This window comes from Microtus pennsylvanicus, chromosome 1 (genome assembly GCF_037038515.1).
Source record: "Microtus pennsylvanicus isolate mMicPen1 chromosome 1, mMicPen1.hap1, whole genome shotgun sequence".
Classification (NCBI taxonomy): domain Eukaryota; kingdom Metazoa; phylum Chordata; class Mammalia; order Rodentia; family Cricetidae; genus Microtus; species Microtus pennsylvanicus.
In genome coordinates, this window is record NC_134579.1 from 79,300,343 (window position 1) to 79,312,655 (window position 12,313).

General features: G+C 39.4%; 1 protein-coding gene across 4 annotated transcripts in view; it reads right to left on the bottom strand.

Moving 5' to 3' along the window:
• Spidr (scaffold protein involved in DNA repair) overlaps positions 1–12,313 on the bottom strand; it is a 217,147-nt gene that overhangs the window by 90,865 nt on the left and 113,969 nt on the right. For all 4 annotated transcript variants that reach the window (XM_075970685.1, XM_075970694.1, XM_075970704.1 and 1 more), the window contains 2 exons: positions 3,420–3,606; positions 338–561 (listed from right to left, as the gene is read on the bottom strand). In XM_075970685.1, coding sequence (XP_075826800.1) covers positions 338–561; positions 3,420–3,606 — 411 coding nt within the window. The remainder of the gene's footprint in view (positions 1–337; positions 562–3,419; positions 3,607–12,313) is intronic.

The following is a 12,313-nucleotide window of genomic DNA, read 5'->3' on the forward strand; positions in this document are numbered from 1 at the left end:
TCATTCCTTCAGTGACATTAGATCTGACTTCTTCAGGATTCCAGCATACCCTGAAGACCAGAAGAGACTGGACTTTCCATTGGTGAACAGTTATTGTTTGAATACTAGACTACAGGGTGTAAGCTGCTCTAATAAGTCCCATATTCATTCTATCAGTTCCATTCCTCTAGAGAACCCTGAGCAATACACACATGTACCAAATTTTCATGCAAAAAAAACCCCATATACAAAACAGTCTCTGTATACAATGAATTATACCCAGAATTCTTCTAAGCAGAGTTTCCTTTCTTGGGAACTCTTGTGATTCCTTTCTCCTGTGTCTATGTTTGCTACTCACCACGTTCCAGGTGAATCTGTATGCCCCTCTATGTGCCGTTGCTGGCTCCTGGCACAGTCTCTGCTGCGAAGGGAGTAAACTCTCTGCACTACTACTTGGACCCGGACTCCAGACCATGGGTCAGCTCTTTGGCTTTCCGCAATGTCCAGAAGAGAATCCCTCAGGGGAGCACCAGGCCCGTGGGTCCAGCCTGTGCCAGTGGTGGCCAGGCCACTACATGCAATCTGTCCAAGACATACAAAAGCAGCAGTTTCAGTTTGGCTTACAATGTTATGCTGTCCAAATATAGTGACATCATGAGGTAACTGTCAAGGCACCAGCAGGGCATAAAGAAACATACAGACAAACATGTAGCCCTGGCATCTAGCCTGCTGAAGAGTAGAGGTAGGCCTGGACCCAGCAATACCACTCTTGGGAATATACCCAAGAGAGGCCTTATCATACAACAAAAGTATATGCTCTACGATGTTCATAGCAGCATTGTTTGTAATAGCCAGAACCTGGAAACAACCTAGATGCCCCTCAATGGAAGAATGGATGAAGAAAGTATGGAATATATACATGTTAGAGTACTACTCAGCAGTAAAAAACAATGACTTCTTGAATTTTGCATGCAAATGGATGGAAATAGAAAACACTATCCTGAGTGAGGTAAGCCAGACCCAAAAAGAGGAACATGGGATGTACTCACTCATATTTGGTTTCTAGCCATAAATAAAGGACATTGAGCCTATAATTCATGATCCTAGAGAAGCTAAATAAGAAGGTGAACCCAAAGAAAGACATATAGTCATCCGCCTGGAGATTAACTTTCATCGGGCGATGAAAGGAGACAGAGACAGAGACCCACATTGGAGCACCGGACTGAAATCCCAAGGTCCAAATCAGGAGCAGAAGGAGAGAGAGCACGAGCAAGGAACTCAGGACTGTGAGGGGTGCACCCACATACTGAGACATTGGGGATGATCTATCGGGAACTCAACAAGGCCAGCTGGATTGGGTCTGAAAAATCATGGGATAAAACCGGACTCGCTGAACATAGCGGACAATGAGGACAGCTGAGAAGTCAAGATCAATGACACTGGGTTTTGATCCTACTGCACGTGCTGGCTTTGTAGGAGCCTAGGCAGTTTGGATGCTCACCTTACTAGACCTGGAAGGAGGTGGGAGGTCCTTGGACTTCCCACAAGGCAGGGAACCCGGACTGCTCTTCGGGCTGATGAGGGAGGGGGACTTGATTGGGGGAGGGGGAGGGATATGGGAGGGGAGGGATATTAAATAAATAAATAAATATAAATAAATAAATAAATAAATAAAAGAAAACCTGACTAACATGACTACAAAAAAAAAATAAACCAAAGTATACAATAAAAAAAAAGAGTGGAGGTAGGTAAGGACAGCACAGCAAAGTTTCTTCTAACAGTACCAAGTAGACTGTCATATCATTAATTGCTTCATGGGGATAGTTTTCCTTTTTGGTTTATTCAGAAAGAATGAATACATTTTAATTAAAATGAGTCATTTTATTAGATAATTGAATGTGTAATCTGTTAATTTAAGCAATTTGCAAACTCATGTATTCTCACAACTATATAATATCAAAGATCATAAGGCAATGACACTTTTGAAGTATTTGTTATCTTTTAGACTCAGTTCTTTACATATTACTATTTATTCTCACAACGAGCTATTCTCATAGATAAAAAGGCTCAAAGTGACCTAGCATAAAGCTGCTGTGGCAGGATGTGAAACAAAGTACATGTTTCCAAGATACTTTGTTATTTTCTCTGTGTCAGTGGGAACTGCATACATGAGTGCAGGCATCTCTGGAGAACTAGAGAGGGCACTGGATCTCCTGCAGCTACAGTTACCTATGTAGATGCCGGGCACTGAACTTGGGTCCTCTGGAATAGCAGCACAGTCTCAGTCTCTGTCTGTCTGTCTGTCTGTCTGTCTGTCTGTCTCTCTCTCTCTCTCCTCCCCCCTTTGTTTTGTTTTATGAGACAAGTTTTCTCTGTGTAACCCTGTGCCCTAAAACTAGCTCTGTAGACCAGACTGACCTCAAACTCAGAGACCTGCTTAGCTCTGCCTCCCAATTAATCTGCTAGGATTAAAGTTATGTACCACCACCGACTGGCAGCAGAAGACTCTTAATGCTAAGCCTTCTCTCCAGCCCTCTCAAAATCTGTATTCTTTACCAGTATGCTACATGGTTTCTGTTATCTAACAAAACATATCTGAAGAGTTTCACATAGCATAAACTGTTTAAAAGTATACTTTGACAAATTTAAATTTTATGATTTAATTTAATATCCCCTGCCCCCATGTGTGTGTGTACTATATGGCATGTGTGTGGAGGTCATAGGCCCTCCTCAAATTACTCCTTCCAGTTACTTCTCTTGGTAGTCGGTGGAAGATGTTTTTTCAATGGTTTCAAGCGGGTGAAGCTTTACCCACTTTCTGATTTCCCCTCCTTCTTCCTTTGAATCTCAACATTTTATCCTGCGGTGATTCTGGGAAATTAGAGAATTTGATTTCAGTGTACTGAAAACAGATTCACAGAGCTGAGTCTTCATGGACATATACCCTACCCACTATCAGTGAATTACTGTGAAATTCCAAATCCATTTTGAAATAGTTCAGAGTCCTTATCCCAAACTTCATTAAATCAATCTCTATCATATAGCTTCTAACATAATTATACAGTTTTATCTCAATGGACACAGATACCAGGAAAACAGAGAACATAATAAAGACTTAAAACTCTTAATTTTAAGGTAAAAATAGAGAAAATACTTTATAATCCCCGAATGTGCTAATCATAACCCCACAGCACTGAGAACTTTCATGTTGTAATAAACTGAAATACAGACTAAAGCCATGTAATGGAAAATTATATAATGAGACCATGACTAAATGTTCCTTCAGCTTTCATATCTTCTGGTACAATAATGGTAACAACACACACACACACACACACACTAGCACATATAGTTGGGAACAGAAGACGAATATCCTTACTTTCAAATACAGAGATCAACAATATTACAAGTGTAAGAATTCAAAGTCAATGAGAATTTACCTGATTTCTGGATGAACTACATGTTATCTCCTCAATTCTAAACATCCGGGCCAACGTAATGTCTCTTCTTGGAAGAGAGGCATCCTGACAGTATTCTTCAGGCACTGCTTCTCTTGCAACAGCTTTCTGACAAAAATATGTATTCAGAATAATAGGACAGCTTCCATTTGGGATAAGAAGTTTCTGCCTAAAAAAGAAAAAGAAATTTATCAGTTTTTCTGCAACTTGGATTCTCCTTAGATTGTGAAACAAGGAACGCTGTGTTAAAAATCAAGACAGTACGCTAAACTACAGCATTCCTAACGATGAGTGGCTAAGACCACTTAAGCCAGGGCCTGGAGTGGCAGCTGTTCGTGATACTAGACACATAAGACCACATCAGTCTAGGAAGAGAGCCATCCCTCGCAATCAATTGCAAGGACCATAGCAGCCATCAGGAAGAAGGGTTCCTAACCATAGGACAGACCTTACTTTTCTGTGCGAGTCTCATGCTAGTTATGGGAGGTCATGTAAGCCCTTAGGCTTGAGCCCTCTGAGGAAGATCCATGTCCTCTCAGGAAGAGACACAGATGAGAATGAGCAAAGACTCTGAGTATCAAAGAAGCACTCAAACAATGAATTGGCTATTATTTGCAAATAAAATCTTGATATTTTAAGCAGATCTAATCTTTCAAATAATATAATATTAAACAGTGAATGAACATGGACCCTTGTTACCAGCCAGTCACAAGCATCAATTGTATTTGTATTGAGAGAGACAAACAGCTAAAAGTCACCAAACAAATTATGAGGTTTTTCTCAGTGCTCTAATGTGATACTTTAGTGCAATCTTTAAATCAAGATGTGCTCTTAAAAAGAAAAACTTAAATGCTCAGGTTTTGAAAGAAACATTACCTTGTTCCTCTCATTAGACAACAATGATAGGTGGGGAGAGAGATAACACCAACTGGTAATGAAAAATCTCTTTGATGTAAAAAAGAAAACTCTTTCAACTTAATGTTAAGAAGGTAATTAAAAAATTTTCTCTTTCTACATTTTTATTAAATGCAATGCTGAAAGTTCAGTCAGTAATGCATGGTGCAGGAAGGAAAGAATAAGCACACACACCAGAAAAGAAGCAGGAAAATATGACTTCCCCCACATACACATTTTGAGATAGGCATCGTGTTGTGTAAGCTGGCTTCAAACTCCATATGGTTGAGGATGACCTTGAATTTATGATCTTTATGCCCCCATTTCTGCTATACAATCTCATGGATAACAACAGCAAAACACACACATACCACCACTACAGAAATAAATGAATAAATAAATAATTACCAAAGAACCTAAAGATAACGCCTAAATCTAATGAGTTCAGTTAAGATTTTAGAACGGAAGAAATAAAAATGAAGTACAAATATATTTTTTCAATAAACACATGGCCACCAAAATTGTAACTACAGTAATAGGCTGAACAAAATTCTAACACTCATTATGCTGAAACACAGGGAAGCACAAAATTTAGGGTAGCACAAATTATATATAGAAAAATTCTGGGAAGAAAGAAAAGAAGGAAGGAAGGAAAGAAGGAAGGCAGGCAGGCAGGCTTCAATTTAACATGTTATAATTTACCACTAAAGCTACAAAACACTGATGAAATCTTTGGAACTAGAGGAACATACGGTGTTACAGACTAAAAAACTCAATTCTCCCTACAAGAAACAAGAACCTTAAAATAGAGATTTAACACAATTCCCATTGAAATGACAACATTTTAAGATTTTTGTTTTTTATTTTTATTTTTGCAAATACACACACACACACGATTACCCTAAAATCTATATGAAAGCAGGCTATGGAAGCACATACTTGTAACCACACTACTTGGGAAGCTGAGAAAGGAAGATCATAAGTTCCAGGCCAACACATGTTAAATAGAGAAGACCTTGTCTCAAAAACCCAACTAAAGCAAAATAAATCAAATTAAAATGAAGTAAGACAGGTACTGTAGTTTATAACTGCATTCCTGAGACTCAAGAAGCTGGAGCAACATGTCCTCAAGTTCCAGAGGAGCCTGGGCTACAGAGTGAGTCGGGGGAAGGGAAGAAAGGGAAGGAAAGGAAAAATATAAAATAAGGAAAAATTTATACAAAAACACAAAGGAACTAGAATATTTTGGAAAAGAATACAAAGGAGTGAACCATCTCTTCACACAGCTGGAGGTACATGATTAATGCAATGTGTGCATGTATAGATGATCTGAATCTCATTAATTTATTATAAGTTAATGTACACTGATTTATGCAATCATACTAAAATATAAAAGGCATAGAAGTGAAAAAAAATCTAAGTCCATTTGATTGAGCTCATTCCCTTAATATGAAAAACTGTGATGTGACTTTTGAGTAGATAGTGGAAGCACTCCCTACCAGCAAGCCCGCAAGCCACCACACTCGCCTAGGATTCTGAGGGTAACAGAAACCAAAACACGGAACACCTATCCTCAAAACACTGGACCAGATATTAACCCCTTGACACTTTAAACTCCATAACCCCTGATTTCTAGACCCCAGCAAAAAAACCAAAAACATAAACAGTCAAGTCAGCACCCCACACTAGAACCCAGTAATCCTATCATGGTTGTCCTTAGGAAATGCACTACAGATAAGCCCAAGACAAGGGCTTCAGAATAGCAATTATATCTTCAAAGACCTTAGAGAGAATATGAAAAAACCCTTTACTGAAAACTGTGAGATCACAAAGAAACAAAATAATGAAATAATGAGCAAAATAATGAAAACAGTTCAAGATATGAAAGAAAAAAAAATCACTAAAGAAAACCAAACTGTAAATGAAAAATTTAGGATTTCAAACAAAAACCTTAGTGCTAAGTCTCACTAACAGATTACAAAAAGAGCAAATCTCCGGTGTTTAAGACAATTCTAGGCATGGATACACCAACCAAAGGGCATCCAAGTTCATATAGCTAAAATCACGTATTGACCCTCATACAGTGATAGTGGGTCACTTCAATACACTTGTCTGCCAATAGACAAGTCACTAGACAAACAAAACAAAACAAAAACAACAATAAAAATCCCCCCAAAGCACAGACACAAAAACAGAGAAATGCTCGAGTTAAATAACATTATAAATCAAATGGACCTAACAGATATCTAGAGAACATTTCACCCCAACAAACAAACAAACAAACAAACAAACCCAAAACTTTCTTTTCAGTAGCGCATGGAACTTTCTCCAAAACTGACCACGTATTAGGAAACAAAGCAAGTCTAGACAGACATAAGAAAATTAAAACTTGAAATTCCCTGCATCTAACCACCATAGACTAAAGTTGGATATCAACAACAGAAAGTAAATGGGTCAAGACCAAAATCAAGAAGAAAATTAAAACCTTTTAAAAATAAAAACAACATATCCAAACCTTTGGGACACTTTATCAAGAAAATTGAATTGAGGACCCAGGCATAGTCCTCCTGGTTTTTGACAAAGAAGTCAAAAAATACACACTGGTAAAAAGTCAACATCTTTAGCAAATGGTGTTGATCAAATTGGATGGCTGCGTAGAGGAATGAAGACATATCTACATTCATCACCCTGCATAAAATTCAAGTCCAAATGGATCAAGGGCCTCAGCATAAGAATAGATACACTGAAGATAACAGAAGGAAAAGTAGAGGATACACTTGAACTCACTGGCATAGGAGAAAACCTCCTGAACAGGACACCATTGCCACAGGTACTAAGACCAACAATCAATAATGGGACCTCATGAAGCTGAAAAGTTTCTGCATGGCAAGGAAACCATCATTCAGACAAAGTGGTAGGCTATGAAATAGAAGATATCTTTACCACTTAGACATCCGATAGAGGGTTAGTATCTAAAATATACAAAATGAAAATAAGAAGAACTTGAACAGCAAGAGATAAACCGAATTTAAAATTGGGGTACAGAATTAAACAAGCAGTGTTCAAAAGATGAATATTCAACAGTCTTAGCCATCAGAGGGACAGAAATTAAAACTACTTTGAGAATTCATATTACTCCAGTAAGAATGGCCAAGATCAATAAAACAAATGACAGCATGCACTGGCAAGATTTTGGGGAAAGGAGAACACTTATTCATTGCTCATAGGAATTTCAACTGCCAAGGCCACTATGGAAATCAGTGTGGCTGTTCCTCAGAAAGAGGAAAATCCAGGAACGTCAACTCTTGGGCATATGCTCAACAGACTGTCCATCTTATTCCAGAGACACTTGCTCATCCACATTCACTGCTGCTCTGATAACTAAAGGAAACTGAAACAGCCTAGCTGTCAATCAACAGATCAGCAATGAGATGTGGTACATTTACACAGTGGAATATTATTCTGCTGCTAAAAATGAAATTTACAGGCAAATGAATGGAACTAGGAAAAAATCATTCTGAATGAGGTAAAGCAGTCTCTTTCATGTGGATGTTAGTTTTTAAGCTTTTGGTATGTATGCTGCAAAGGCATAAACACAGAGATTAGGTACCTATTGAGGAATTACACAGGGAGAGAGGACTTTACAAGGAAGGGAAAATAGAATATATTGTTGGGGAGAGACACAGAAAAGACTGGAGTGGAAGGACTAATTGGGAAGGTGGGTGGGAGAAAGGGATAAAGTAGGGAAAAAAGCTCTGTCAGGGCTCAGAGACTTATGCACAAGAGAAGTTAATGATTAAAAGGGCCAGAGGTGATAGATGGCTCTGATGTGGGATTTCATTGGTTAATAAAGAAAACTGCCTTGGCCCATCTGATAGGGCAGAATTTAGATAGGTGGGTGGAGTAAAAAGAATAGAATGCTGGGAGGAAGAGGAAGTTAGGCAGACGCCATGTCTCTCCTCTCCAGGGCAGACGCAGATGCGATGGAGCAAGCCGCCAGGTCAGACATGCTGAATCTCTCCCGGTAAGACTGGAGCTACACAGATTACTAAATATTGGTTAAGCAAGATATGAGAGTTAGCCAAGAAGAGGCTAGATATAATGGGCCAGGCAGTGTTTAAAAGAATACAATTTGTGTGTTGTTATTTCGGGGCATAAGCTAGCCAGGTGGCCAGGAACTGGGCAGCAGGAACGCAGCCTGCAGCTCCTTCTACATGGCTCCAAAGAAAGTATCCTCCAGACACAAAAGGATAGACACACATATGACCTCACAGAAATTGTGGGAGCATGCACAGTGCCTGTATAGGTTCAAGTAAGATGAGGGTCCAACACCAAGGGGAGGAAGTAAACATGGGGCCCCACCCCCAACTGAGATGCGAGCTGTAATTGATAACCACTGGCAAAAGGAGAATTGACTTTCTCCAGTGGAGACTCACCGGGCATTTGTTTTTACTTGTTTTCTTTAAAAAAAGACTTACTTATTTTAATGTTATGCACATGAGTGGTTTGCAGATGTGCACATGTGTATCCTGAAAGTGTGCCCTTGGAGGCCTGAAGAGGGTGTCAGAGGCATTTTTCTCTTAAAAACATCATTAATGCACTGTTTTCATTCTTAAGCAATCAAATGATTAAAATTACATTTAGATGGTAAAATAATGATAAACATAGGATAAATAAAACAATATCATACTTCTGATTTATTGGAGATATAACAGTTGTGACAGACATGATTTACTTGATACTTTAGTTTAAATGATCCTTACTTCTTCTAAGAAATTACAGGCAGGAAATATGTGATATTCTGTAAATGGTAGTTTCAGTCCATTTTAGCAATCCTTATTCTGCTCATGCATTCAGATAAACGTATTGGGTTTTGATCACTGATTGTAAGATTTGAAGTCACTTACAGTGTAACAAGCTGTAACAATTTGTAAAGTCAAAAATTCCTTACATAACAGCCTGTAAATCACAAACATACAAATAACAGTATATACACATGCCCAGGCTGTATTTATATATTTAGGAATATGTATACATTATGTAACAACTAAAGAAAAAGAGGTCATAAATTTGAAAAAGGTCGCACAAAGGAGGGGTTGAAGGGAAGAAAGGGGGAAAATGTTGTAATTATATTTAAATCTAAAAAAAGACAAAAATAATTGAAAATAAAGTTCAAATCTACAAATAAAGGTAAAGCCTACTTGCTATCCATAACTGAAATTAAACCACTGCATACAACCAGGTATACTGAAGTGTAGTCAGTTACAGCTGTCATATATCAATAGGTTATTAATAGCACAAATGTTCACGGAAATATGATGATCTAAGAAATGTTTACATTCCATTCCCTCTTAAACAAATACATTGAATCTAAGGAAAAAATATATTTTATTGGTACTTCATCCTCAAGTTACTAATACAAATTTACCAAAGAAATGCTACATATTTCCCCAAACATCAAAATATCTGCAAAGCATTTCTAAGATATTTCTTGCACAATTTCCAAAAATAAATACATTCTTAGATCTCTAAAAGGAACAAAACCTGGTGTGCCAGCTTTTGAATGGCTCATAGAGTTACGTAAGTATTTCTTCCCAACAGTAAGAACATGACAAGCAGTCTTCACTTAAATATTCATCTAGCTGGGCATGGAGCATGATGACGCCTTTAATCCCACTACTCAGGAGGCAGAGGCAGGAGGATCTCGGAGCCAGTCTGGTCTATGAATTGAGTTCCAGGACAGCCAAGGTTACACAGTGAAGTACTGTCTCAAATACAAACCAAACAAACCAAAAAACAAAATCATCCATTCTACCACCACACTGACCCTGCGGGATTCCTTGGTCATAATAATCAAATTAGTTGACTACGGAATGCCTCGATTTTCTTTATATCTTGATCTTTTTCTGTTCTTTAAACCAGAAAGTCTAGTCTGCACACTAAAAGTAGCTGTTCTTGAGCTACAAACTCCCATCGGTATGCCCATGTTTGAGAACCACGTATGTATTCACAGGAAATTTAGGTTTGTAGATGTTCTTGGTCCCATGGCCAAACCCCTTGCAAACAGCAGTAAGGGGAAAACCACTGCACAGAAAGAATCTCCTGCAGCAACTGCCCAACCAATCTAGGCAGCCAAGCAAGGCTTGTCTATTTAAGACGGAGCTACTTTGTTTTTAAAGGTTTTTGTCTTTTATTATTTTTATTTAGAAATGTGTGCCTGTGTGTGTCTGTGTAAATGTCTTCAGAGGCCAGATGAGGGCATCAAATCCCCTGTAACTGGAGTTACAGGTGGTTGTGAGCTGCCTCACATGAATGCAGGAACCAAACTCAGGTAGGTCCTCTGGAAGAGCAGGAAGAGCTCTTCACCACTGTTCTGTAGGATGCTGATTCCCAAAATCATGAGAACAGAAAGCCACTTCATCCTCGAATGTTAATGTTTTCTTCAATTTCTTTCTTCAGTGTTTTACAGTTTTCACTGTAGAGGTTGAGAGAGAGAGAGAGAGAGAGAGAGAGAGAGAGAGAGAGAGAGAGAGAGAGAGAGAGAGAGCGCAGTGGTGACTTTTAATTCTAGCACTTGGGAGGCAGAAGCAGGTGGATTTCTGTTAGTTCGAGGCAGGCATGCTCTACAAGAGATAGTTCCAGGACAGCTAGGGAGGTTACACAGAGAAACCCTGACTTGAAAAACCAAATAAATAAATGCATAACTAAATAAATGAATCAAAACAAACAAATAAATAAATGCACACATACAGGGAAGGGAAGGGAAGGGAAGAAGGGAAGGGAAGAAGGAAAGGGAAGGGAAGGGAAGTGAAGGAAAGAAGGGAAGGGAAGGGAAGGGAAGTGAAGGAAAGAAGGGAAGGGAAGGGAAGGGAAGGGAAGGGAAGGGAAGGGAAGGGAAGGGAAAGGAAGGGAAGGACAGCATAGCACAGCACAGCACAACACAGCACGGGATGGGACAGAACAGGACAGAACAGGACAGGACGGGACAGGACGGGACATGACGGGACAGGACGGGACAGGACGGCACAGAACAGGACAGGACAGGTCAGGTCAGGTCAGGACTGGACACGACACGACACGATAGGACAGGTCAGGTCAGGACAGGACAGAACAGGAGAGGTCAGGTCAGGACTGGACACAACACGACAGGACAGGAAAGGAAAGGAAGGACAGCTGTGAATGGGCTGATTCTCTGATTTCTTTCTCAGCACATTTATTATTGGTATAGAGAAAGATCACAGTTTTTCCTTTTATCTTTAAATTAGAATATAAGAGGCGGCAGAGGACTTAGCAGCCACAGCCAGGGTCATTCCCAGCAGCTACATGGCATCTCACAAGTTTGTAACTCCAGTCAGGACACATGACACGCTCTTCTTTGGCTTCTGTGTGACTGCAGAGTGGTGCACAGACATGAATGCAGGCAAACACTCATATGCATAAAATAAAAATAAAATCTTAATAAAATTTAATTAAAATATAATAACATCATTTTCCCCTTTCCCTTTTCTATTTCTAACCCCTCTTCTTCCACTCGCCCTGGACTCCCTATCAAACTCATGGCCCCTTTCTCTGTTATTATTACATACACACACAAACATATACACACGTTGTGAGACCTGACTTTGCAAACTCCGTTTAAAAAGGGGGCTTCATCTTAAGCCATATAATGAGCGGACACCCATCTCTGCTCCACAAGTGTGCTGCAATAGCAAAATTTTAACAGATACCCCAAGAAATCACCAATTAAGAAGCAGGGCCATGAAATTTAAGGAGGTCCGCATGTTCCTGAGAGGCCTCCTGTCCTTGAAGAACCTTGTCAGTAATTTATGGCTCTTTGTTAGGGTTTTGCACCCCAAAACTGACCGACGGTTTCAGAGACTACCTTACCCTATGCCTTCCTTATCCAATCTCAAGATGACAGGACATGAACTCCCCTGATTGAAGCTTTTTCCCCTTTAAAAGTCCTCTCCTCCCTGGCTCGC